At 38.4% G+C, this 26,537-nt stretch overlaps 1 protein-coding gene across 5 annotated transcripts in view; it reads left to right on the forward strand.

Moving 5' to 3' along the window:
* Positions 1–249: 249 nt before the first annotated feature.
* Positions 250–26,537, forward strand: part of TTC8 (tetratricopeptide repeat domain 8) — a 54,916-nt gene continuing 28,628 nt past the window's right edge. The window contains exons 1-8 of one of the 5 annotated variants that reach the window (XM_077910298.1): positions 288–419; positions 10,132–10,153; positions 11,583–11,612; positions 17,534–17,654; positions 18,740–18,803; positions 18,914–19,073; positions 19,296–19,385; positions 22,760–22,804. In XM_077910298.1, the coding sequence (XP_077766424.1) occupies positions 17,570–17,654; positions 18,740–18,803; positions 18,914–19,073; positions 19,296–19,385; positions 22,760–22,804 (444 nt within the window). In that variant the 5' untranslated portion in view covers positions 288–419; positions 10,132–10,153; positions 11,583–11,612; positions 17,534–17,569. Of the gene's footprint in view, positions 420–6,549; positions 6,641–10,131; positions 10,154–11,582; positions 11,613–16,500; positions 16,523–17,533; positions 17,655–18,739; positions 18,804–18,913; positions 19,074–19,295; positions 19,386–22,759; positions 22,805–26,537 lie in introns of those variants that run through there. The other 4 variants (XM_077910295.1, XM_077910299.1, XM_077910296.1 and 1 more) reach the window with 4 other exon arrangements.

Here is a 26,537-nt window from a genome sequence, read left to right on the forward strand (position 1 = left end):
GTGCCTTCGTCTCGAAATTAATGAAAAACGGATCCCTTAAAGGTACACACGTTTTGCAGCCAAGGTCTGGCAAGCCTCGCAGCTGAGTTCTGCTCCAGCTTGGGGTTTTCTTTTTTTCCTGTTCTAAGGCGCGATGCGGGCACCTCTCGGCAAGGCCCCCGCCGCGGCGCGTTGCCGGGCAGAGCTGGACGCCTCCGGCTCCTCGACCCCGCCCTCTCCGGCCTCCCCCCCGCCCCGGGTCCGCGCCCCCGGCTGCCCCCGGTCCCCCCCGCCCCTCGGTCCTCCGCGGGCCGCCGTCGGCCGCCATGGGCTCGGAGATGGAGCCGCTGCTCCTGGCCTGGAGCTATTTTAGGCGCAGGAAGTTCCAGCTCTGCGCAGATCTGTGCACGCAGATGCTGGAGAAGTCCCCTTACGACCAGGTACCGGCCGGGCCCCGTCGGGCCTGTGGGTCCCAGCGAGGGCAGAGGCACTGTCGGGGAGGGGGAGCCCACAGGCCGCCGGGTGGTGGCTCCGGGGAGGCAGGCCCAGGCGACGCCGCATCAGGAGCGAGACCCCCAGCCCCCGTGGCCGGCTCGTCCCTGTGGGTGCGTCCCCCTCCCCCCCCACCCCGGGGGGGACCCTCCAGGGCTGTGCCGGGACCGCCCCCTCCTCAAGCTCCAGCAGCTTCCTTCCCTTTACGGGGTCCTTAAAGGAACACTTAAAAAGTCCCGAATTTTAACTTTGGTGCAGAACTTTGATGATTGATGTGTACTTGCATATGGATGGACTCTGAAGCTCGCTGCCTGGTGAGCTCTCAGCACGCAGCTCTCATTGTTTTTAGAGCAATCTCGTCATTGCTCTAAAAGCAATGATGTGTAAACACAGATGTGTAACTTCTCACCTCTTGTTCAAATAGCTGCCTTATTTTGGGGTGGGTGTGGGTGGGGGTGGTGGTTCAACGTTGGGATCTTTCCACTCCATGTGAAGGTTGTTGTCCAAGAGCTTTGATTGTGGGGTAGGAGTGCAATTTGAGGCAAATAATACAAGGTAGAGAAATGACAGCCTAGGAGGGGAAGAGATACGTTTACTATTAGGAGCGAGGGATGGGGGAAAAGCACACCCTCCCCCCAAAGAGGGGATGATGACAATGGTTTTAAGAGAACTTAAACTCTTATTGTGCTACAGTAATAAGATGAAGTGAGATACTAAATGCAGATAGAGAATGGTCATATACTCCAGTGGCAGGTAGTTCCTGGATGGAAGAGGCAAAGAGGAGAAGGAGAAATAGGAGCAGAGCTGTGGCAGTTGGTCAGTGTTTCTAGTAAAAGCTGGTTTCCCAGCTTTTTCCTCTAGTGGTGTTCCCTTGGAGATGTTAGAAAAAAAAAAGGGAAATTGAGGGAGTCACATAAGTGGAGGCATATGTATGAACACTGTTACTAGGCTCTGCCTTAGTTCCCAGCAAATAGATGGAGGATAACCTGTTGAGGTGAACATTTTAACTTTCAGATGGATAGAACAATCCTAGAACAGTCCACATTATATGGGAATATAAACTAGATTCTTGTATGTTGGTTCATGTTAGTTAACAGAACTGTGTTTCCATAGAGAAGCTTTTTTTTTTTTTTTCTTACAGGATTTATTTATTTTTGAGAAAGAAAGAGACAGCTTGGGTGTGGGGGGAGGGGTAGAGAGAATCCTCAAGCAGATGCCCTGCTGAGGGGGGCACCGGATGCTCAGCTGGCTCCCAGAACACTCACCATGACCCCAGCCAAAATCAAGAGTCAGTGGCTTAACCGACTGAGCCACCCAGGTGCCCAGAGAAGCATTTTTCTAAATGTGTTTTTTTTGGCACAGTAATCCCACAGATGCTGCTCAAAAACAAAAACACAAAAACAAACAAACAAAAAGATTCCACAATCAAATATGTCTGGGAACCGTTACAAAATATTGACCCCTTCACATTTGTATAATAGAAGTTTGTTAAAACCCTATGATGTACCAGACATTGTAGGCACAATGGTTTGCAAGTACTTTATATACTGTTTCCATTTTTCCATTGATTTAGGGTAGTTTCCATTCTGTGTTCCACAGAGCAATAGTCCCAAGAGCTGCTCAGTGAAAGGAAGTTTCCTCATTCAATGCATTTGGGAACTGTATATTCCCTACCTAGAGATTCAAGATTTGTAGTAAAGGCTCTGAGTTCTGAAGCAAAGGCACTTAAGTTTGCCTAATTTTGATTAATACTGTAGTTCTGAAACTTATTTGACCACTGATGACTTTTTTCGTAGAGGTCGGTCATGGGTCAACTATCTTCATTGTTATTATACTAGGGATATGTAGTCTCATGGGGGAAATGTTGTTACAGGCAAAGCAGCACTGTTTTTATTAATGGTTAAGATCCTATAATCTTAATAACACAATCATAGCACATTCAGTACAGTACTATGCTGTGAATTCAGGTTTAGTTTGCGCTAGGCACTGTGATCGGGATTTTATATTTGTTCAATTAAATGGCCTTTTGTTGAGTGCTTATTCCTTGCCAGGCATAAGTTGTGTCAATTAACATGTATTTCTATGCTTAGAATAACCTTGCAAAGTAGGTAATAAAAAAAAAGTAGCTAACATTTATTGGGTATTTACTGTCAGGCTTGGTTCAGAGGGTTTTATAAGTCATCTTATTTAATTCTCAGCTATTTTAGGAAGTTGGTACTATCTCCCCCATTTTACAGATTGAGAGCACAGGGGCACAAGGTGAAGTAATTTGTCCAAAGTTACAAAGTTGTAAACCCATTCGCTTTGTTTATACTGTGCGCCTCTCTGGCCCCCATGTAGCCACATTTTTCAAAACAGTGTGTTTCTCAACTTTTCCTAGTACATTTTCCTATCTACTGTACCTTTCTCAAGATTTTAGCTAAATGGTAAAGAATTTTGACATATTTATGTACTGGGATTGAAGGCTCTGGAAAGTTCTGAAAGAAGGAAACCTACCTAATTTTGATTAAGACAGTATTCTGAAACTTATGTGATCTCTGGTGCCTATTTTAGGGGCCAATGGACAGATATCTCCCTTATTGTCTTGGAGAGATACCATTTTTTTTTTTTTTCTTTTTGAGAGATACCATTTTGGAAAGTGCATGGGCAAAGTAGCCGTGTTTTCATGAGCGGTTAAGATAGGGCTGTAGAGGAGATCTTGCTCCATTTTTTATCTAGGAAGAGTAAAATAAACAGATTAAGGACTTTGTCTCCAACTCCTGAATTAGCAGCTAAATAAGGTAAGGGCTTGGGTTATTTTGTTTGGTTTCTTGTACAGTTCTCATTAGGCCTTATGGGCCCTCTTGACAGATTAAAGACTTGTTACAAAGTATGTTTGGTGGAACTGTGATTTTGATAATGATAATGAAGAAAAAGAGATTTATATTGGGAAATATTGCTCTTGTCCTTGGTTAACCATTTGACATGGATAAGATCATTAGGGTATTAGGTCTTGTTAGGTCCCAGCCTTTTTGTTATAGATTTGAAATAATAGTCTACAATGTGATACATAGTTAATGTCTAATACCATAGACATTAAAAAAATGTGGTTCTTTGTTAGTATTTTCTTGTTATGAGCAGGGGTTGATATCTTCAGCTCCTATAAATATCAGAGTAGGCCTGGGAGAATCAGTACCCGATCTAGAAGAAATTCACGATTTTCTTTTCCTTTCTAATCCTTTTGATTTGTTTTGGTGAGTTCGTTTATTTAAGTAGGAACTGTATATTGCCCAAACTATGAGCAGTATTTTGTCAGGAATAGATATTTAACTTGACGTTACCTTAACAAACTGGGCTTTGATAGCTGGATAGGGCTGAAAAGTTTATAGCATTCACTTATGTTAGTTATTTTTTGACTCAACCCTTAAACATTGTGCTTTTCTACTATGTGCTCTTATTTTTTAAGTATTTTTATTTTTTAAATTTGACTATGGTTGATACACAATGTTGCATTAGTTTCGGGTGTAGTATATAGTGATTCAACTTCTCTGTTCTATCCTATGGTCACCCCAAATGTAGCTACCATCTGTCACCGTATCATGGTATTACAATATCATTGACCATATTCCCTGTGCTTGTACCTGTTATTCCCATGACTTATTCATTTTGTAACTAGAAGCCTGTATCTCACACTCCCTGTCACCCATTTTACCCACTCCCTGCACTCCTTCTCTCTGGCAACCATCATTTTGTTCTCTGTATTTGAGTCTATTTCTGCTTTTTGCTTGTTTTGTTTTAAATGAAATCATATGGTATTTGTCTTTTTCTGTCTGACTTATTTCACTTAGCATAACACCTTCTAGGGTCCACCCATGTTATTGCCAATGACAAGCTCTCATTCTTTTTTATGGTTGTGTAATATTCCATCGTACATATATACCACATCTTCTTTATCCATCTCGGTTGCCTGATAACCTTTGTCTTTCCATCCCCATAGGTTCCTTTTTCTTTCTTTCTTTCTTTCTTTATTTATTTTTTTTAATTTATTTTTTATTGGTGTTCAATTTACTAACATACAGAATAACACCCAGTGCCCGTCACCCATTCACTCCCACTCCCCGCCCTCCTCCCCTTCTACCACCCCTAGTTCGTTTCCCAGAGTTAGCAGTCTTTACGTTCTGTCTCCCTTTCTGATATTTCCCACACATTTCTTCTCCCTTCCCTTATATTCCCTTTCACTATTATTTATATTCCCCAAATGAATGAGAACATATAATGTTTGTCCTTCTCCGACTGACTTACTTCACTCAGCATAATACCCTCCAGTTCCATCCACGTTGAAGCAAATGGTGGGTATTTGTCATTTCTAATAGCTGAGTAATATTCCATTGTATACATAAACCACATCTTCTTTATCCATTCATCTTTCGTTGGACACCGAGGCTCCTTCCACAGTTTGGCTATCGTGGCCATTGCTGCTATAAACATCGGGGTGCAGGTGTCCCGGCGTTTCATTGCATTTGTATCTTTGGGGTAAATCCCCAACAGTGCAATTGCTGGGTCGTAGGGCAGGTCTATTTTTAACTGTTTGAGGAACCTCCACACAGTTTTCCAGAGTGGCTGCACCAGTTCACATTCCCACCAACAGTGTAAGAGGGTTCCCTTTTCTCCGCATCCTCTCCAACATTTGTTGTTTCCTGCGTTGTTAATTTTCCCCATTCTCACTGGTGTGAGGTGGTATCTCATTGTAGTTTTGATTTGTATTCCCTGATGGCAGGTGGTATCTCATTGTAGTTTTGATTTGTATTTCCCTGATGGCAAGTGATGCAGAACATTTTCTCATATGCATGTTGGCCATGTCTATGTCTTCCTCTGTGAGATTTCTGTTCATGTCTTTTGCCCATTTCATGATTGGATTGTTTGTTTCTTTGGTGTTGAGTGTAATAAGTTCTTTATAGATCTTGGAAACTAGCCCTTTATCTGATATGTCATTTGCAAATATCTTCTCCCATTCTGTAGGTTGTCTTTGAGTTTTGTTGACTGTATCCTTTGCTGTGCAAAAGCTTCTTATCTTGATAACAGGCCAATAACCAGGGAGGAAATTGAAGCAGTCATCAAAAACCTCCCAAGACACAAGAGTCCAGGGCCAGATGGCTTCCCAGGGGAATTTTATCAAACGTTTAAAGAAGAAATCATACCTATTCTCCTAAAGCTGTTTGGAAAGATAGAAAGAGATGGAGTACTTCCAAATTCGTTCTATGAAGCCAGCATCACCTTAATTCCAAAGCCAGACAAAGACCCCACCAAAAAGGAGAATTACAGACCAATATCCCTGATGAACATGGATGCAAAAATTCCCCATAGGTTCCTAAACATATATTTACCTTTTTAAATAAATATAATTGCATTATGGATATTCTTAACTCATTTCTTGATTTGAAGGTCAGTTTTTTTGTTTTGTTTTTGTTTCTGTTTTTAGTATTCTCACCACAAAATAGGAATAATTATGTAATGGGGTGCTAACTATCGCCATAATGGCAATCATATTACAATAAATAAATGTAGCAAGTTAACATGGTGTGCATCTTACTATTTTTTAATCAGTTAAGAAAATTCTTCTTGGATTCCTCCAGGGGAGTGTTTCTGATAGTAGTTATCATGATTGGCATTTCTTATGATGCTCTCATTGTTTCAGTGGAGGAAGTTAAATGATGGAGAGACTACCAATCTATGAAAAGCTAACAGAAATGTGATCAGAGCAGAAGCAGATGGTCCTCAGCTCTGCAGTTAGCTGATTTATCTTCACATGCACCTTTAACCTCATGGGCTATTATTTTTTTGAGACTTCTACATTTTAGAGTACTTTTCCCCCACAGCTCTTTGAATTACCATTCCCGTGTCACCAAACTGATTTTAGGACAAATGAATGACTTTGAAGCAGTACCTGTACACATGGAAGAGCAAGAAAGTTGAAATATTTTTTTGTGTGTGCCAAATGGATTCATTTTTGCTTTCCCCCTCCCCCTCCACCCCAAGACATAAATAGCTTTTGTTTTAGATGTTATTTTTCACTTTGGGTTTTTCTTATTTTTGTTCCAGGTGAGGAGAACCTCTCTAAAGTGACTTGTTATTTGTTACTCTTTCTTTAAGCTGGTCCAGGGAGCTTCTCAGAGTACCCATTTTGGCTGATGTGAGTCCACCTCTGAGACTATTTCTTCTATATTTATTTCTCCTTTAAGAGACAGTTTTGGTATACTATCATCAAAACTATTTAAGTTGTGCTTTGTACTTTCCTTTGGGACATCTGGGTCTTATTTAATTTTGATTCTTGCCAAAGTCAGGGTAGTTAGGTAGGTTAGGGAGGTATACTTAGAGTAATGCATTTTTATTTGGACACAAAAGGACTGAAGGGTAGCTTGACTGTAATAACATGGTATTTGGGAATGGGGAAAGGTTCTTGAAGAAGACAGATTGTGAACTGTTTTTCCCAGATGCAGAATATCGAGAAATAAGAGGGCAGGGTCTGTAAGCATGACATTAAGGTTCTGATCTCTTGAGAAGAAAGAAAGGAGGATAACTGGTTAATTTATTGTAGCTTCCCTGTTTGATAAAATACAGTAAGAACAAGAAATTTGTAGAGAGGCATTGTCTTTTTTCAAAGTGTTCTTTAAGTTGTGATTGAAAAAGTGGTTGTGAGTTGTAAGACATAAAAGGGAGAAATGCAAAAACAGTCTTCCTTCCACACAGCAATGTGACCTAGAGGGAATGCTTGCTTTTACAGCTCATGTCCATCATCCTGATTAGTTGCTTAATCTGATTACTCTTCTTTGCGTTCCATATGTCAGTTGCTTGGCTTTAAAACCAGCCCCAATTTTTTAGCTCCATGATAATTAAAAACAGTCCGTAAAACATGCAGGTTTTTCAGGCAGTGAGGTTTTTAAAAATATGCTTTTATTGCAGGGTAGATTTCTGATAGATTTTCAAAGTATTAAAATCAGTGATTCTGGGAGTGGGAGTGTTGGGATTCCCCATAAGGGGAATTCATATTCTCCCCAATCTCTGCTTATAATGAGAGATGTTCCAGAGAAGAGAGGATTATTACTGTAAACGGTTTGAAGATGGAGAAAAGTCTGAAAGCCACTGGCTTAGAGGAAAGACATGGAACCGGGGGTCCTCAGTGAGCTACATCTTAGTAGTTGATTGAGACGATCTGGTGCTCCCAGCAAAAAAATAAAAACAAAAGCAAAACCATCTTTCTGTATGATTATCTAATGTACTTCCTCGTTGGGGCCATGGAGATGCAGCCAAAATTAATCTTTTGATTCTATACTCTGTGGAGCATTTCATTTTATGAATTTGTATTCCTACTGAATTATACGGATTACATTCCTACTTGGCTACTTGGTCTCTAGATCTTCCTAAACCTTCTAACATGCATCCATTTCTCTGTTCTCTTATCTTTTTTGCCCTTCTTGTTACTGCTAACTTTTGAATAAGTTTCAGAGCAGAGTCAGGTCAGACTCATTAGCCAGAGTAAGTATTGGTGGCAATTAAGAAGTCACATTCAGAATTATCTAGAGATATGATTCCCTTAAGTAATAGCAACAACCTAAGAGAGAAAGCCTTACCCTGGAGAGGAAGGAAGGAAGCAAACTGATGTGAATTGAAGCTGATGCTAATGAGTATTTTCTGGTTTTAGGCAGTGTCACTGTACTCCTTGTCCTCTCACTCACTGACTTTGAAAGAGAATCAAAGGGAAGTCTTAATTTGATGTGCCATGACTGGGAGTTAGTTCTGGGTTCTGAAAAGGGAAGTAAGGGGACTTTGGTGCTTTGCTGTTCATTATATAATTGTTTTTACACAAAGAAATTAGTCACAAAGAAATTCTATGTGACTAATACTTCTTATTGAAAGTGATAGCACTTTACACTTCATTAACTGTGATAGCATTATGTGAAAGGATTCTGAAAATTATGAAATATTCTTAAAAATGTAAGGCTTTATTTTTAAGACTATCCTATAAACACTATTCGTCCAATTTGAGAGGAGGACTAGGTTGTAGAGGTTGTGTGATTTGTTCAAGGTCATACAGCTAAGTGGCTCCCTGAGGATCAAGCCCAGTTCTTCTGACTCTAGGGGTAGGCCTGGTGCTTCCTTTAAAAAAAAAAAAAAAATTTAAGGGAGGGAAAGAGAGAGAGAGAGAGAGAGCAGGGTAAGGGGGCACCGAGGGAGAGAGAATCTTACACAGGTTCCACGCCTAGTGTGGAGTCTGGTGCGAGGCTTGATCTCACAACCCTGGGATCATGACTTGAGCCAAAATCAAGAGTTGGACACTTAACTGACTGAGCCACTAGGTGCCGTTAGGCTTGGTGCTTTCTGCTCAGCTGTGTTGATGCCCATGGAAATAATCTGCTAGACCAAATGAAACTAATTTATGGTTCCCTATTTGGGTGGATTAATTTAGATAACAGACTATAATGGAGAAACTCCAAGGTGAAAGTCTCAGTGATTAAAAAAAAAAAAAAAAAAAAAGATTTTACCTATCTCTAAATTAAAACATCCTGACTCTTCTTCTTAGTCCTGATCGATCGATCTCCAGACCAACCATACGGGCCTTGGTCTCCCACACTGTATAGCAGTCTGCTTCCATGACTGGTTGTGATCTCACATACTCAGCAAAATGCAGCTCTTGGCCCAGAGTGCCGAGATTCAAGTACTGCCTGGCCACCTTGATCTCAGAGTTTTCTCATCTGTAAAATGGAGATGATAATATGCCTACGTCAAAGGGTTGTCATGAGTGCTAAGTTCATTAATATATGCTAAGTGATCACAAATGTTAGCTGCTATTGTCTCTACAGAGCTGGAGATATTTGCATGTAGGATACTGTCATTGATACTTTTCTGAAAGGATTGTTGATAATCTGGAAAGCACCTGTGAATAAGGTGTTTAGTAAAATTGCTGATGAAGGGATGCTGAATATATTTCACCAATCCCTGGTACTCAGTAATTTCCAGAATAATCTTCCCTTTCCTCTGAGTCTGTTCTTATCTCCCAGGAATTCCATTTTTCTCCTCTCCCTTTAAGTCACCTATCACTGGCCCTTAATTTGAAGATACCATTTGATATGTTGTATTGCAATTTATATAATTCTGTCCCTTTCTCTTAGAATGTTTTCAGACCCATTGAGGTGCCAAGGGTGTCAGGGATATTCTGCACAACTAACAAGTTCTCTGCCTCACCCCTGGTTTTGCCTTTCTCCTTCCATCTAAGCAACCTCACCTGTCTCTCCACCTTTCATCCTCTAGGCCTCTCATTGCCTTCTCTGACCTTCTCATTGCGCGTCATTTCCCCACATGCTCTTTACCGGCGTGGTCAATCACAGATGTGTTGGGATCGCCTGCTTCTCCCTCTGCCTATGTCTCTGCCTCTCTCTCTCTCTCTATGTGACTATAATAAATAAATAAAATTTAAAAAAAAATCACAGATGTGTTCCTGTGGGGCGGAAGATCCATATGGGGTACCAGGACCTTTATCACTGAACAGAACACCAAGATTGAGCTGGTGGTTTGAGTTGGGGCCACTGGAAGCATCTTCCTGCCCTTGGGAGGATAACAGCCGTCCAGCTTTTACTTACTATCAGAGGCTTCTGGCTCTTATACCTGTCTTGTTTTCCTTTTCAGGTATTGTCTGCAGTCACCTCTGGTAAATGTTTTCTTCCCTTTCTGTATGCACTTTACCTTGTACTTCTCTTACACTTTATGCTTCAATTCTGTCTTATTATTTCCAACTCATTTTTTTTTTTTAATCTCCAAGGTGCACTGGCAAGAAAGAGCTCTGAGCTCTGGCTTCTCTGTGTGACCTTGAGCAAATTACATGACCTCTGAACTGGTTTATCTGTCAAATGGATACAAACACTGACCTGCCTCCCTCTGGTGGTTGTTACGAGACTCAAATGAGATAATGGGTCATACAGATATGTATACAGATGAATAGAAGAAAGACCAGAAAGGATTATTTCTTCTGTCATCTCATTGCCTGTATCAATATGTCTAAGTATGCCCATTGGCATTGAAAACCTCCGGTTGCCCTCTATTCTTAGTTACTGTTCTGTGTTTGGTTCAGCTGCTTGCCAAATATTCTCTAAATCCCACCCCCTTGGGCCTTCACTTTTCTAGCCTAGCTTACTCTGCCACTCATGTTCCTACTATGTGTCATGCTACAGAAATTGCTTATCCTTGCGTGGTGACCAGATGGCTCACACATTGCTCGCACACATAATATAGTTTTTTTTTTTTTTTTTTTTAAAACATTTAGAGTATTCTCCTTGGATTTTAGAGCTGTAGAAAGCAAGCAAGGAAGGATCTTTTTTTTTTTTTCTTTTTCCTTTCCCTTTTTTGTTTCTTAGTAGCTTCCTAATAAAACATGCTGCCGATTAAATGTTCAACACAGGTTGCTAACTGTAGATATAGAAGTGTAGATGTTTTGTAAATAAATTTGTTATAAGTCTGATTTTTTTTCCCCAATGGATTTCTATTTAATTTGGACAGAAAAAACCCTGAGTTTATTAGCACTTGACACTAATGTATATGACATAGCATATTTATAAACATTTCTCAGAGTATATTACAGTCAGAATTAATTTTTTATCTTCAGCTACTAATCCTGTTATATTTATGTGGAGTAGGAGGGTTTATAGCCTGTGGATTTTATTCCTCCTTCCCAAGCGATTAAAGTCTGAATATTTTAACCACCATGAACTTATTTTTGAATACAAAGCAATGTTTCCTTAGTATAGTTGTAAAATTATTTGTAACTCCTGGAATTTTGTGTCTTCATTAAACAAGTAGTTAAGATAACTTTTCTGTGGTTTAAATGAGGTTAGAGTAATTAGAATTTTCTGCTCGTAGAAAATTCAGCCCTCTTCAGCCTATGTGAGTTTTACACTAATACCAATATTAGTATTAGTATATGCAGAACTCTTGAGAGCACTTGTGGAGAAAGATTAAAGTTAATATTTGGATTTTTATTGAATGAGTTTGAATCCACTTACAAATACCTAATTAGTCACTAAGACTTTATTTTAGAAACTGTATTTCTTAAAAATGTTTACTACCTTCTTAATGCTTTCCAGGAACCAGATCCTGAATTTCCAGTGTCTCAGGTAAAGGTTTAGCTGCAACCTTTAGTTTAGAGAATACTATATATAATGCCAATTGCTTACTTGTTCCTAGATTAGAAAACTTGCTGCATATCTGTTAATGCTGTTAGATAATTAGCCATCTCTCCCACATTCTGTACCTTTTTACCTAAAGTATTATATTTCTAATATTTTTATGGCTATGTTTATGTCTTTGTAGTCTTTTTTAAAAAAGGTTTTATTTATTCATGAAAGGCAGAGAGAGAGAGAGAGAGAGAGGGAGAGGGGCAAAGACATAGGGAGAGGGAGAAGCAGTCTCCATGCAGGGAGCCTGACGTGGGACTCGATCCCAGGACTGCAGGATCATGCCCTGAGCCAAAGGCAGACGCTCAACCACTGAGACTACAAAGACAGGCATCCCATGTCTTTGTAGTCTTAAGACTTGGAACTTAAATAGAGATGACCGATATTGACCAGAGGATGAGAGAAAAAGAGAAGGAGGCAAGGGACCAGGAGTGTAGAAAGGGAGTTGAGAAGTCAGCAGAGCCCCAAGTGTCCAAAAAGACTGTGATGGGTAGAACAGTATGTGTTGAGTAAAGAGTAGGCCGACTCTGCTCAGAAAGGGCTTGGTGAGAGAGGGTGGTACCTGCCATCGCGAGGAAGAAAGGAAGGGACTTTGACCAGATAGCCACAACCAACAAATCATCGTGGCTAGAGATGGGAGGCAGCCAGAGAGACTGCTAACTGGATAAGACACACTGACTCTGGAAGGAGCCCAAGGAGAGGAGGTGTGGTTGGGGGGACACACCAGCCAGTGAAGCTTTTAACCCAAGAGGGTTTCCAGTAAGTCTGAGAATAAGGACAAGGGATGAAAATGCTATAAATCAGAGAGCTTAAATACTGCTAGGTGTTTGCCCTGCCACATAAGAGAGAATTCTAACAGTGGTTTTTAGGTAAATAATTGGAACCTCATATGTGGTTCATATGAGTAATCATCCAACCTTTTTAGAAGAAAGCAAGATACAAAGTACTCTGATAGAGGTCTGCGTGGTATTAAACAAGCACTGGAAATAGTTTAAAATGTAGCACTCTTCTTTAGAAGGATTTTAAAGAAACCTGTCTGCAGGGTTCATAATCATGATTTCCATATTGAGAGATGGTACAAAACTTTTTTGTATAATATATGTACAGTTTGTTTGAGAAGGACCTAAATTATAAATAGAGTTAAGTAATGTGCTTTTTGTTTTCACTAATTTTGGAAGATTTTGTTAAAATTAAAACACCAATAATTTGCATTTTTTTTTTTAATTTTTATTTATTCATGATAGGCACACAGTGAGAGAGAGAGAGGCAGAGACACAGGCAGAGGGAGAAGCAGGCTCCATGCACCGGGAGCCTGACGTGGGATTCGATCCCGGATCTCCGGGATCGTGCCCTGGGCCAAAGGCAGGCGCCAAACCGCTGTGCCACCCAGGGATCCCAATAATTTGCATTGTTGATAGGCTTTAAACATTGTAAATGGCATTTGAAAGTTTCCAGCCAGCTCCGGGACTTAATGAAGGACCTGTATTTAGTATTACTTTCCTGTTCTGTTACTGTAGACTGAATTATCCACTGGATAGTGATCTAAAAGAATAAAAAGGAACAAGTCTGACAGGATTCTTTTGAGCTCATTATTCAGACATTTTTCCTTCCTCTTTTGCACATTTTTACAACTTCAAAATAAATGAGGCTTTACAATAACAATTCAATATTTTGTTCCTAACTTTTCATTTTTGTACAGCAGGCAGTGTCAAATGACACACTGTTCTTTGGTGGCCTTATTCTAATAATAACCTAGCAAAATTGTTTCTTTTATGTCTTAAACCATTGGCCTCAAATGAATAGGACAATTTAAACATGTTTTGCTCAGTCACTAGAGTTTTTACCTTTCTGTATGTTTATTTTCATAACTAAAATTGGATCAACCTCACAGAAGGTAGTAGTACAAGGAAAGTGTTATTTTCTTGATATTATTGCCTCAAGAATAATGTCTTTTAGACTGCCTTAGTAGGTGAATGAGATAGGATTATGTCTCAAAGATAAAGAAGGAAATACTTGACATGATGATGACTTAGATTGAGAGAATCTATGGGTTTGTTTCCCTTTAGAAAAGTTCCTACACTTCTATGATTTTTGTTGATTTCACAGTACTTCCAATGGATAGATGTTCAAATGTATTTACTGCATGACCATGTCATTTAGTAACAACTTAAAGATATCTGATTACACCAATTTATATTTTTATTTTTATTCAGATTTAGGGGGCAGTTTGGCCTCATCCACTGTGCATTTTACTTTAATCACTGATTAGTTTTGAACCTTTTTTTTTTTTTTTTTTAATTTAAACAGGATTTTAGGGCTGTAAAACATACTTGGCTTGTTTCCAAAATAAAATTTTTAATTTTTTTAAAAAGCCAAAGCCCCATCTGCTGTTTTCATTAAAATCCTAAGAATTGTTCACATTGCCAAGAGCAGTTCTTTGAATACAATCTGATGTTTAATCAAGCAGTGATATGTGATTTTCAAGGTCATTTTTGTTAGGACCGAAGGTAAATCAGGAAGATTAATATTCTCAAATACTGATGAAATTTAAAATTAAATAATGGTTTGAGTAGATTTCATCTTCCCACCATTATTTCTACTTCTGAAGACTTAGATTCTAGAAATGGAAATAAATATAGACCTATTTACCATTTTGAAAAAGTGAATTCTTATGGAATAACATTTTTAAAACACTGTGAAGCATTTATTCATTTGATGGGGAGGGAACAGCGGATTTACTTTTGTTTAGCCTACTATTACAGTTGCACGTTCTTAATATTTGAGAGGTTAGTTGGCAGATGGATGTCAGGAAGCATGATGGAGCGGACTATAACAGTAGGTACATGCAAATTGTTAAAAAGACATGTGCAGGGATAATTAATGCCCAACTATATAAATGTAATAGTAAAAACTTGGCTTTTAGAAAGTCGATTTAACTAGGACTAGTCATAGTTTTGAAGCTTCGTTAGCTCCTCCTCATCAGGGTGAAAGACCATACACTTCACTCTGGCAAAGAGGGTCCTTCATCAGTCCTTTGCTTTTTTCTTTTTTTTTTTTTTTTTTTTTTTTTCCTTTTTTTTTTTTTTTTTTTTTTATTGGTGTTCAATTTACTAACATACAGAATAACACCCAGTGCCCGTCACCCATTCACTCCCACCCCCCGCCCTCCTTCCCTTCTACCACCCCTAGTTCGTTTCCCAGAGTTAGCAGTCTTTATGTTCTGTCTCCCTTTCTGATATTTCCCACACATTTCTTCTCCCTTCCCTTATTTTCCCTTTCACTATTATTTATATTCCCCAAATGAATGAGAACATATAATGTTTGTCCTTCTCCGACTGACTTACTTCACTCAGCATAATACCCTCTGCTTTTTTCTTAAGATTTTATTTATTTATTTGAGAGAGAGTGAGCACGAGCAGGTGAGGAACAGAGGGAGAAGCAGGCTTCCCTGCCAAGCAGGGACCCTGATGCAGGGCTCTGTCCCCAGACTCCAGGATCATGACCTGAGCCAAAGGCAGACACCTAACCGACTGAACCCCCCAGGGGTCCCAGCTCTTTGGTTTTTCTCCAGCATTCTTCTCTGACTGATGCCTCAGCTGAACTCAATTCAACCATACTCAACTGTTATGGATTTGCCAAACATGCCATGAGCCTTCAAGCTAGCCTGCCCTCCTCTCATTTGCTTTGCCTACCACACACTTTCTAGTCTTGGCCACTTCTACCCTTCCTTCACCTCCAGACAGCTGGGTGCCCTGTCTTCCCATAGCATGCTCCAGGCTTTTATTTTTGTGCTTTTCCTAACAACACTGAAATTTGTGTGAGCTAGAAGAGCTGTGGCTTGCTCATCTCTATTCCCAGGACCTACATGTAGTAGGTGCTCTCTGGTAATATGGGAGTGACCCCGCAGAGCCCATATCCTGCTTTACTGTTTCAAAGAAATTACTGCAGTCTCTCCTGTCCACCAGACTGCTGAACAAGGAACACCCTTTCGAGAAATGAAAGCCATCAGATCCTTGAAGGGCAGTAAGAGCTGTGGGGACTCAAGATAAATCGGGATTACTTATCTCCATCTTTGAAGTTACATTAAACCATTAGTTCAAGCCAGGGATGACTTCCCTGGCCCTTTAGCATACTTGTATAGATCTGCCAGCCTTCCTGATCTTTGATGATTGAAAACCTCCAATTGTTTCCACACTTTAGTGGCTCCCACAGTTAGATGCAGTTCCAATTGGAATTGATTTTTTTTAAACAAATTAATTCTTTGATTCTGTGTTCTGCTCATTCAGTTGTGTTAAATCCACACAGTTGAAACATTTTATTATGTTATCTGATGAGAATCTGGTAATTCTTACCCGGAAAACAAAAGCTAAAAACCCCAGTCATCTAACCAAATATAATTTCATTTTGGGAACCTAAGTATGCTATGAAGGCAGCCTTCTTTATTTCCCATAAAAGTGAAAGCACAAATATTTTTCTTTTTGCCTTTAATTTTTTGTCTTATATATGCACTCCAGTATTTTAGCCCATGAAAGGATAGTTTTAATTCCTATAAAATTATTTTCTGTACCACTCACCGGTCACCTATCATGCACTACTTTGCCTTGTCATTTAATTCAATAAGTGATGTGTTCAGGGAAATTAGGATCCAAGTTTTAATCTTCTCATGTTTCCTTTTCAGAACCTAGCCCAGTGCCATGTAACTAGGAGGTGCTCAATAGATATGACTGACTGAGTGAATGCATCTCGGGGTCTTTACGTGAGGACTTTTTGGACCTCTGTAGCTCTCATCTGTTCCTTTCTCAGTCCCTTTGCCTTCCTTCAGCCTGCTTCACAGCCAGATCCCTAGTATGGTGAGCCCTACCTGCACCCCCCAGCCCCCAACAGGTTTCCCTAGCTGCTACTTCCTCTGTTCTGTGAGGAACAAAGTCAGTTCTATGCTGCTGCTCAAGAGTTGCCTTCTCCCCAAATCCTCCACAGGACACCAAGCTTTATTGTTCTCTGTTTCTATTCTGTAGTGAAGCAGAAATGTAAACATTTCTGATAAAGCCATTTTGAATGTTTAACAAGATTTTTAACTGTGCTCACCTTGATGTCTAATTTCTCAAGGTAAAGCAAAGCTGATATTTTCTGGATTCCTTAATTACCTCTTCCATCCCCCCCCCCCCCCCCCCCCCCACTTTCTAGCAGGTTCTCTACTGGCTAGATCACAGAGCAACCAAGATTGTGTTGATTAGTTATTGGGAATTGGGAGAAACTGATCTTAGTTCAATTCAACATTTTTGGAATACCTAACGTGTGCCAAAGCCATAGGTGTTATGGAAAATTCAGAACTGAACAAGGTAAAAAGGCCTGTGTTCTGGGGAAGGGAGGGCTAACCTATGCCCAATACTTACAGAGTTTCTTGGATATGGTGAGTACATAGAATAGAAGTGTAAAGAGAATACTGTGTGAGAAAGACAAGAGGGAAGTATGTTTAGAGGTAAACCATCAGGGAAGTCTTCATGATGGGCTTCTGGTCCTGAAGGAGGAAGGCAGAAAGAGCATGGTGGCCATAGCTTTATTGTTTCCAATTATTATTCCAGTGAAATTTTCTCTAGAGATCTTCTTTTACTTATAAAAAGGCATGTTAGAAGCCTGCCAGGTGATTACTACACTTTTATTTACTAGTAATTGATCAAATGGGTGTTCCTTGATTAGTAATGACCATGCCTTCTTGTATTAGTTTCTTGACATAGCACTTTACATTAGAATAATGCACTAAATATAAACATGCCTAATAAAAAGTTAGACAATAATAAACCTTCCATAGGCAGTACTTCTAATATTCCGTAATATGTGCTTTATTTTATCCATGCTTCTAGGCAGCTTGGATTTTAAAGGCACGAGCACTAACTGAAATGGTATACGTAGATGAAACTGATGTAAATCAGGAAGGAATTGCAGAAATGATGCTGGATGAAAATGCTATTGCTCAAGTTCCACGTAAGTACTGGCTTTTCCATTAAGTCAATGAAATGCCACTAGAAGGAAGAATACTATTTGTATATAAAATAAACATAAGACATTATATACATGAAAAAATGTTGTATTGAGTATATGGTCTCTATCCTGCCATATAGTACAAAGACTTTCCTTCCCCAATTCAATTATATTATCTTAAACTTAAGATGTGAGATTGTTGTATAAAAGCAATATCAATAAAATCTATATTATACATTTGAAAATGTTTTATATTTAAAATGCATTCTAGCTGAACTACTTATCTAAACATATCAGAAGATTGTTTATCTGAGAGTCAAAACACAGGAAGCATCCAAAAAACAGAAGTGTTCTAAAAGGATTTTTTAAAGAAATGATCATTGGAAAACATCACTTTACTGTACTAATTGAAGGTGATTTGCTCTAATGTGTGATGTGAGGTGATGGAGTGATATGCCGGCCTGTGAAGGCCTGTCGGGATTGCCATAGAGGCCCGGTCCCTGGCCTCTGGATGTGCTGGCACAAATGGTATTTCGTGATGATCATGACATACAGTGGTCTTGCTGTATTTGATAGTTACAACAGCTATCAGTCACTTACATGTTTTGAAAGATAACTTTTAGAGCTTCAAATGGAAATTGAGGAAAAAAAATAAATATGGTTCATGTTAAAAATGTCTTTTTTCCCCATCATTTTGCTCTTTTGGAGTTAAAATATCTAAATTCTAGATATTGTAGCAGGAATAAACTATGAGTATAGAACTGTTTTTTGGTGCTTTGGAGCTTTCTAGCCTTGAGTTTGAACTTCAGCTCTACTAACAGGTTGACATCTTTACCTAACCCTTTAGGCCTTTGCTAAATGGGTGAATACTACTACCTTATAGACTTTGTTTGAAGATTACATGTGATTACATCAGATAACATGATAGATATTCAATAAATATCCGTCTCAAACACATTTCCATAAAATACAATTCCTGTTATTGATGTTCTTTTCACTAGGCCAGCACATTCCTAAAAATTACATTAGCTGACAGTTTTTAAAGATTAATAACTCATATTAATTGAATTTGCCATCTCATCTCATAGGCCCTGGAACATCTTTGAAACTCCCTGGAACTAATCAGACAGGAGGGCCTAGTCCAGCTATCAGGTATTTACATCTGTTTCCTACTTTTTGTCATTAAATATTGACCAGACTGTATGAGAATCTTCCTTTATTGATCTTTTTTTTTGTATTATCACAATGTACACCTTCCACAGGCCAATCACTCAAGCTGGAAGACCCATTACAGGTTTCCTTAGACCTGGCACACAGAGTGGAAGGCCTGGCACTATGGAACAGGCTATTAGAACACCCAGAACTGCCTACACAGCTCGCCCTATCACCAGCTCATCTGGAAGATTTGTCAGGCTGGGAACGGTGAGTTCTGTCAGCCTTCCCATAGTTTTGTATTAGCAAAGTAGCTTTACGTGATATCATTTTTTTGCTGTTTGTTATAGTGGAAAGTTATATGGAAGATTTTTTACAGGTGATTCTTTTTACTTATGTTTTCTTTGTAATTTTTATGCTCATTTAACTCAATTTATGTTTCAAGAGGAAGTTTCAGATTTCGATTTCTTGTTCTGTGTTTTTCTCCCATAGGCTTCCATGCTTACAAGTCCGGATGGACCTTTTATAAATTTATCTAGACTAAATTTAACAAAATATGCTCAGAAACCTAAATTGGCAAAGGTATGTACTTAAAATGATTTCATGTTTTGAAGTCATGTTAGATGTATTATAACAACATTCTAGGAAATAGAGAAAACTTGTGAAGGAAAGGCTATGTCTTGATTGAAATGGAAATGTTTACTATATAAAATTCCTCTTAAAAGTCAGTCAGAAATAAAGCGTATATACCATTATTTTAGGAAATTGTTTTTCCTCTAATAAAGAACAGCAATTTAAAAAAATTTTAAATCAAGTTAGTTAACATACAGTGCAATATTGGTTTCTGGAATAGAATTCAGTGATTCATCGCTTACATACAACACCCACTTCTCATCCCAACAGGTGCCCTCCTTAATCCCCATCACCCATCTAGCCTATCCCCACCACCCTTCACTCCATCAACCCTCAGATTGTTCTTTATCATTAAGAGTCTCTTATGATTTGTTTCCCTTTCTCTTTTTTTCTTTCCCGCTTCCCATATGCTCATTTGTTTTCTTTCTTAAATTCTACATATGAGATCATATGGTATTTGTTTTTCTCTGACTGACTTGTTTCACATAGCATAATACTCTGTAGCTCCATCCATGTCATTGCAAATGGCAAGATTTCATTCTTTCTGATGACTGAGGAATATTCCATTATATATGTATACCACATCTTTCTTATTCATTCATCAGTCAGTGGACATTTAGGCTGTCTCTATTGTTTGGCTACTGTTGATAAAGGAACAGCATTTTGTAACAAATAAAACAGATATGCAGCATCATCTTTGTGGAAAGAAGCTTAGAAGGTCATCACTGCATCAGTGTGTGTTTTCCTTTTTCATCTTGGATTGTTCTCAGAAAAATAATTTTCTATTCTTGTAGAATTTTAGGATTGTCAAAAGGAAGATTAAAAAATAAGTACTTCTAATTAGTAATTAGGCAGGCATCTCAATATCACCTACTGGCTTGAGTGATCCTTATTGAGAATTACATTAATAATTCTAAGTACTCAAAGACTAGGTGCTTGGCACCTGGGTGGCTCAGTCATTTAAGTGTCCAGTTCTTAGTTTTGGTTCAGGTCATGATCTCAGGGTCATAAGATCTAGCCCTACATTGGGCCCTGTGCTCAGTGGGGAGTCCGCTTGAAGATTCTGTCCCTCCTCCCACTCATGTACTCTCTCTTTCTCTCAAAATAAATAAATCTTGGGCAGCCCGGGTGGCTCAGCGTGGTTTAGTGCTGCCTTCAGCCCAGGGCATGATCCTGGAGTTCCAGGATCGAGTCCTATGTCAGGCTCCCTGCATGGAGCCTGCTTCTCCCTCTGCCTGTGTCTCTGCCTCTCTCTCTGTGTGTCTCTCATGAATAAATAAATAAAACTAAAAATAAATAAATAAACCTTAAAAGAAAGATTATATGCTCCTTTAAATTAAAGAGAAAGAGTGAAAATAAGTGTGTATATGTGTGGTAAGAGAGAGAGACTGAGAGGTCCATGATCTGTCCAGTGTATAGATAAACTTGGAGTTGAACTTGGAATAATTCAGAAATATGAGCATTTAGCTGATGCCAAAACTGATCTAAGCCTAGTCCAGGTTTGTAGCTGTAATCTCTGAATTCTATACATGAAATGAGCTCATTCTGAACCTTGGTTCTAATGGCGTTTTACATATTTACTAAGTGTCAAACACTAGGGAATATAAGAAAGGATGCTAGCCATACAGACTTGAAATTAAAATCAGAGAAAGAAATGTCAGTTGATAGAGAATTAGCCTATAATAACACTGATGACATTTTTTCTTAATTTCTTATTTAACAGCAATCTGGTCAACTTCATTTAGCAGAATTATAAAGCTACATTTATTTCCCTTACCTTCATAAGAATAGAGTATTCACAGCAACTCCTATGGAATATATGGAACTCCTGCCTTTTAGGCCATTTAGCTGGTATCATTGGTGTTTTCTCTCTCTCTTTTTTTTTTTTTTCTTTTTTTAAAGATTTATTTATTTTAGAGAGAGAACTTTAGGGGTGAGGAACAGAGGAAGAGGGAGAGAGAGAAACTTAAGCAGACTCGGCACTCAATGTGGAGCCTGATGTGGGGCTCGATCTCATGATCCTGAGATCATGACTGAGCTGAAACCAAGAGTTGGTCACTTAACTGACTGCACCACCCAGGCACCCCCACATTGCTGTTTTCTATCTAGGGAGTGCAGTCCATGAAGGCATCTCCCTCAAACTAAGATGCTTCCAGGACAGATATAGTATGTGTTCATAGATTTTTTTGTGTGTGTGTGTTCATAGATTTAAACTGAACTAGAGGGATCCCTGGATGGCGCAGCGGTTTGGCGCCTGCCTTTGGCCCAGGGCGCAATCCTGGAGACCTGGGATCGAATCCCACGTCGGGCTCCCAGTGCATGGAGCCTGCTTCTCCCTCTGCCTGTGTCTCTGCCTCTCTCTCTCTCTCTCTCTGTGACTATCATAAATAGATAAAAATTAAAAAAAAAAAAATAAACTGAACTAGATTTTGTGCTTTTTTCTTTTTTCTTTTTTTTAGCGTGTTGTAGAAATAATGCCCGGTTTTTCTGTCTTTGGTTTCCAATTCGCCTTTACTCATCAGGACTCATTTCGAATAATAATTGCTTGAGTTGTCTATGGTTACTCCTTTTCACAGCAATGGTAACTGCACTCTTGACTTTTCTTCTTTATAACAGAACCAGTGGAGAGTTAGGTGCAGTTTCTAAAAGAAGGGCCTTGTCCTAGTTTCTTTTTTCTTTCTTTGGTTGCCTTTTAAGTTTTCTCTGGTAATAATCTTGAAATGCTGGCCTCTTTGCAAGTGTACAATAATGGCTCTATGGACAAACGTGATACCACCAATGGGGATTCAGTAGATGCTTATTTATTCAGATGAGTTGAGAGAAGTATTAAAATAATGGTTCCCAGACCTAGTTGCACATCAGAGTCATCTACACATCCCACTTTACACTTAAGCTCTACTTTGTTTCAGAAGAAACTTCTAAATTTTCTCCATATCTAAAGTGTCATTATCAATACCATATATATGTAGAGTGTGTAAAATAATGGGCTAAATCTGTTTTAGGATAATCCCATAGTTGATGTTTTCATTTGTCCCTTTCTAGTAAAATAGTATGTATAATACAAAAACACTGTTTAGTTATTTGAGTTTTCCAGTTTGTATTCTATAAATACAGGAATCAGGCATAAATCACTGTATTTTAAAATGGTGATTGTAAAAAATGATGGATAGACCTTTTACTTATAAAGGCACTTTTAGAGTACCTTGTTATTTTGGTTCAAATCAGCTGCTGTCAAAATGGTCTTTGAATTTTGATATAACAATAGAGTGCTTTTGTTAAAAATAAAATCTAATGTACTTTTGGTGTTTTTTTTTTCTTCATAGGCTTTGTTTGAGTATATCTTTCATCATGAAAATGATGTTAAGACTGTAAGTTTTGAATTCATGCTATTTTCTTTTATTAAAAATTATAATAAGACTTTGGGGATTTTGATTCTGAAATGTTCTATTTCTTACTTTATAAACAGATGGAATTATTAAAAATTGGAACATTACTAATACTTTCAAAACCCCTGTTGGTTTCAGTAGGAAAATTTGTGTAACTATAGGAGTGGTAAGAACTATGCCTGGTCCCTAGAGTATGTAGACACCCACTGAAGAGCAAGATTCAGATAATTGAGAATATTGCATAATGTGTTTGTGCTACAGTTTATTTTTTATGCTAGTAGCACTGTTGATCCTTCTTTTTTCTGTAGTCCATATAGTGTATTAATACGGGTTTACTCATATGAGTATTTCTGGTTTGTTTATAGTGCACCCCTTCCCCCTTCTTCAACATTTTATGAAAAGAAAAATTCAAACACACACAAGTAGAGAGAATAATATAATGAGCCTGTATCACCCGTCACCCAGCTTCAGTACTGTTCAATCATCTTGGTAGCTTCTTTGCAAGAGTTTTAAGGTTATATGCATATTGCTTCATTTGTTTCACCTTTTACATGCTAATAAGCAAATAACCAGTTATCTCACAAATTTTGTCAAATTGAATGTAGATAATTCTGTAGTGTCTAGTGATAGTATTTTCCTATTAGTTTAGGGAAAAAGCTTTTAGGAAAATAAAAACGTTTTCTTTAATCGTGTTTTCTATGTGTCAACCACTGTGGTATATACTAGGAAAACTAATAAAAATATTTTTTCCTCTCTAAGCCATGCAATCTAGCTGAGAAAATAAAATTGGCATAATGACACAATTAAAGAGGTATTGCCAAGCTGTGACATTGTCACCAGATAGCAAAGAAAAAAAAAAACTCAAAGGGGTACTATTAGTAAAGATCCACGAAATAAGTTGGATTTTTGGGAGGGAAGGAGGGAAAATAAATGTAAAGAAAGGATAAAAACATGAGCAAGGTATGGATGAAAAAAAATAGGCCATGGACTAAGAAATGGGAGGATCAAAGAGACATTTTGAAGAAAGAAGTTGCAGAACATGATGACAGATTTGATGTGCAGGACAGAGGAAAGACACTCATCAAATCTGCCTCCTAAAGGTGCTGCAAGAAAAATGATTGTTTTACTAACAGAAATGGGATAATTAGGGAAAGAAGTCGGTTTCTACAGAAGCTAGATAATTCACTTGAAGGCATTTTAAGTTAAAAATCGTGGCAGTCTATTCAAGTGGAGATACCACTGCAGGTACTTAGATGGACTAAATGTAGGAGAGAGCCTGGGCCCCATACATAGAATGTAGAAGTTGTGATATAGTGAAGTGCTAGTGGATGTGGCCATGTAGGAAGAGAGGAAACTGAGGCTGGAGCAGAAATTATGCACATTTCTGGAAATCAGTCAGCACATGCCATTTTCACTTAATATAAAGCTCGTCAGAGGCTTTCAGTGTGTCATATAAAATCATTTAGTTACACTGTCATTTTAAAGAAACATCCAAATAAAGGAATCAGTCTTTCCATTGCATAAAGCTGGATTTTAGCTTTCTAAGGATTAATTAATTTATTGAAGAGACATTTTTTTCTTTCATCCAAAAATGTCTGAGCCCCTAAAGTTTGTGCCAGCCACTGTTCTAGGTCCTAAGATTACAGAGGGAGGCCAGCAGACAAAATCTCTGCTCTTTCGGAGGTTATGTTCTGGTTTTGGAAGGAAAAGAGAGAACTGGCAAATTTAGAAACACATTGCGTGTCATGGGATAATAAGTACTATGAAGGTAACAGAGCAAGAAAGCAGGTAGGCAAATACACAGTGACATTGGGGAGCATGGTACTTTGGATGGGATGGAAAGGGGATCAGTGAAATCCACTCTGAAAAGACACTTAAACAGAGGTCTGATGAAGGGGGGCGGTGGAGCAGACCATACAGTCCTATGTAGGAAGAATATGTAAGTCAGAGAGAACTTTAACTACAAAGGCCCCGAGTGGAAGCACACTTGAATTGTTCAAGGAGTAGTAAGGAGGCCAGGGTGGTTGGAGTGAGGTCCGTGAGGGGAGGAGTTGTAGACAATGGATTCAGAAAGTAGACAGATTGTATACTCTTTGTAGATCATGGTGGTGATAATGTCTTTATTAAGAGATTCATCTTGAGGATGTCATTCTACATTTGGCATTGACATAATGACATTGACGAATAGGAACCACATTGAAGTAAAATAGGATTTATTCTCTGCACTAACTGAACTTATGTTCTAAAGGTTCTAAGGATTCTAAAGACTCTAAAGAGTCTAACAGAATTAACCTTTATATATTATGTATTTTAGAATGCTTTCACAGTTCTTCATATTTATTGATTCAAAAAAATGTGTAAAAAAATGTGAACATCTTAAAATCTCAAAAGTTTGAAAATCTTAAATAAAGCGGTGATTTTCACATTTTTTTCCTTAAGTAGAACAGCCTTTCTCTTCAAATTAAATCTCATCCAGACTCTGCTGTATAAAACAGACAAAAGCAGAGCTGCTTGAATTCAAGCAGAAGTAGCAGACCAAGAACACATTCACTGGGCCTCCGCCTTACTCCGCCACGTGAGCTCCCACCCCTTAAAGCCTAGGGCTCTTGAGTAGTTCCTAAATCCTACTGCATCACCTGGTGAATTTTAATGTGATGGATTTCTGGATCCATGCTAGACTTCCTGAATCAGAATCCCCATGGGTATGTCTGGTAAGTCTGTTGTTAATAAAAAGCTGCACAGGCAATGCTAATTTTTAGCCAGGATTGGGAACTGCTGCTAAAGAATATAGTTTGAAAGGCAGTGATTAATAGAAGGCTGGAATGCTGGGCCCTCTAATATAGGAAAATAGAGCTGGGAGCATGAACAGGACTTGAGGGCCAGAGCTCCATATGTAATAAATAGGGGAGAATGTGTCTCCTGGTTCCATGAAAGAAGCCCACAAATTAAGAGAAAAGGCCCAGCAAAAGTGACTGGCAAATAGATCTCAGTAGCAAGGCAATGTTATAAAAATACCATTTGAAAGCTAAAGTCTGCAGTATCCATTTTGTATTTTTATTCTTAGGAACCGTGAAAGGCAACATTGAGCACAGTTTTTGACTCTTTAAAACAGATGCTTATACTTCATTAAACAACACTGTTGAGAAAATTTTTCTAAAGACTTTTAGACATTTGATGAGTGATGAATTTTTAAAAAATTCAAACTAGCAAACAAAAATTTATGAAGCAATCACAAAGGAAAAAGGCTTACTAATTCATATATATCTCTGCACAGAGAACAGAAGCAAAACGAAACGTAAAAGGACAACAGAGGGTGAAATATGTACATAAGCATGATTTTAAAATGTTAGTGTTTGTTAAATAGGAAAAAGCTTATCTGAATTTGTTAGGAAATGTTTTATGGAAATGGAAATGATCCGGCAACAGAAAATTTACATTAGAGAAAATGCCAGTAAACAAGCACATTAGAGATGCACTTTCTAACATAAAAATGTAAGTTAAGGAAATTTTGGACTTGCAATTTTGCATTTATGAAATTTGGAAAAAATGCTGGAAGGGAGTAGAGTAATTGTTATACTGACATAGATGATATTTTAAGTGGTATAATTGGAAAAGATTATAATATAAAACAGATTGCTATAAACATTTTTTCCATTTGTTTCTATAATTTCCCTTCTCAAGAAATTTCACAAAGTGCTCAGATACACTTGCAAAG

The sequence above is a fragment of the Canis aureus genome, chromosome 9, assembly GCF_053574225.1.
Source record: "Canis aureus isolate CA01 chromosome 9, VMU_Caureus_v.1.0, whole genome shotgun sequence".
Lineage (NCBI taxonomy): Eukaryota > Metazoa > Chordata > Mammalia > Carnivora > Canidae > Canis > Canis aureus.